This window comes from Pseudomyrmex gracilis, unplaced genomic scaffold, assembly GCF_002006095.1.
Source record: "Pseudomyrmex gracilis isolate BER0280 unplaced genomic scaffold, ASM200609v1 scaffold_4335, whole genome shotgun sequence".
NCBI classification, from domain to species: Eukaryota; Metazoa; Arthropoda; class Insecta; order Hymenoptera; family Formicidae; genus Pseudomyrmex; species Pseudomyrmex gracilis.
In genome coordinates, this window is record NW_018024919.1 from 2557 (window position 1) to 4624 (window position 2068).

General features: G+C 39.4%; 1 protein-coding gene across 1 annotated transcript in view; it reads right to left on the reverse strand.

Annotated features, from left to right (window-relative positions):
* LOC109863350 overlaps positions 1–1809 on the reverse strand; it is a 2688-nt gene extending 879 nt beyond the window's left edge. Inside the window, exons 1-2 of the mRNA XM_020443599.1 lie at positions 1596–1809; positions 85–1497 (exon numbers count right to left, since the gene is read on the reverse strand). Of these exons, the coding sequence (XP_020299188.1) occupies positions 85–1497; positions 1596–1809 (1627 nt within the window). The remainder of the gene's footprint in view (positions 1–84; positions 1498–1595) is intronic.
* Between the last annotated feature and the right edge of the window lie 259 nt (positions 1810–2068).

Genomic DNA, 2068 nt, shown 5'->3' on the forward strand with positions numbered 1-2068 from the left:
TTTTTTTTTGGTTAGGCGCTTTTTTTGTGACAATAACTCCTTCGGCCTCCTTCTCTTGTTTTTTCTTTTCACGTTCTTCTTTACGGGCTTCTTTCTCCAATCTCTTTTTTTGCTTAATTTCTAAATCTTCTTTGTAGGGTGATGTTGTTATTACGATAGCTTTCTGCGCTCCTTTTTGAAATCTGGTTTTTGTTCTCCCTTTTGGAACGGGCACAGGGCTTATTTCTTTTACTGGTACTTGTAATTGTGACGGAGATGTTGACATCGATGTACTTGGTTGCGGTTCCATTAACGGAGATGTGGAAGGTGTCGCTGACTTACGTTGCAGTTCCATCAACGGAGATATGGAAGGTGTCGCTGGTGTACCATCTAAGTTCATCAGGTTTAAATCGTTTTCATTTTGGCCGGCGACAGGATCAGGATCGTCAATGTCTTCTTCGTTTTCTTCATCGCTGGATTTCTCAACGGAATTCAAATTATCGCTTGCCACAAAATCACTTTCTTTAAACACGTGACGATTTACCTCCCAACAACCAGTGGCCTTGAATCCTTGTGCAGCATTTTCGATAGAAGCAGCTTTGGAATAAGCTGTATTCAATAATTTTGCGACTTCGAANTGAGAAACTTTTTTGCCTGGATTACTTCTAAGCCATTGCTGAATTGCTTGTCCGTAATAAGTCTCCATCGGTCCGAAAATTGCAACATCTAAAGGCTGGAGGCGGTNTGTGGTATGGCCAGGTAACTGGAGCATGATTACTCCATTTTCTCGAGCAAGATTGATTGCTTTTAGATTTTTGGAGTGAGTAGTATGCCCATCCAACAATAATAACACCTTTTTGTTAGGAGTTGGTTTGACTGTTTCGATGAAGTGTTGTAACCATTTAATGAACAATTCCGTATTGATGTAACCACTTTCGGACACTTCGATCAAACTCCCAGCTGGTTTATCTTTGGCAAGGGCGGCGTGAAATCTTATTCGTTTGAAAATAATCATGGGTGGAACGAAGCTGCCAGCTGCACTACAACAACAGACGAACGTAGTGTTTACTCCTCTTTCACCAGACGAAATGGCACCCACTTGGTGTTTTCCTTTTTCTGAAATCACTTTGCTGTTTTTCTTTTGGACTGTAGAAAATCCACTTTCGTCCATATTGTATATACTGGTTGCGTCAAACTTATTCTGATCGACGACTGCTTCTAACAAATCAAAAAATTCGTTTACATTTTCTCGATTGAATCCTTTAGCTCGACTTATTGAAATACTTTCTGGCTGTCGTAGTGACAACTTTGGGTGCCTGGCCATAAATCCGTAGTACCACTTTTTACCAGCTTGCTTCATTTCTTTATTGAAAATATTCTTCAGATTATTTTTTTCNACGATGGAATAAGCGAGATTCCTCACATCTGTGATTGTTAAGCCAAAGAAATACTTGTCAAGGTGCAATAAGTGTTCTTCTAACTCGTTTTCAACATGAGAAGGTAAAGCAGTTAATCGACCTGTTCATAAACAAAAACACACCTCACGTAAGTCTAGTCACAAAATTTTGAAATTGTATGCATCGAAATGTCGAGGTAGGTACGTAATATCTACTCACCATTAACACCAACATTCGATCGCTTTCCGGCAGTACGATCTGATCCTCTTTGAACACCTCCTCTGAAGTGGCGCAATAACGTTNGTTTCGGTATTTCGTATTTTCGGCAACACTCATTCAAGCCCAATTTTCCTTCAGCATATTCTTCCAGAGCTCTCTCCATATCATCCGCTGTCCATTTGCCATATTTCCGCTTTCCTACATTCGAAGACATGATTATCTGTAAGCAATTTAGAGGTACGATTTGGGCAACTTTGGCTTTTTTATAACAAAATTTTCTCACTCCGGTATGCGTAAACTATTTTTTTTTGGTAATACTGTGAAAAATAACTGAGAAGTAGTTTTACTTTATACCTTTTATATAATTGTGCTTATAATAATTGATAATACATTGTGTGACGTGACGGTAGGCGTTACAGGAGGAGCGTCGCTTTCTTTCTTTGTTCTCGTGGTGTTCTGCGGTCCTCATTAGT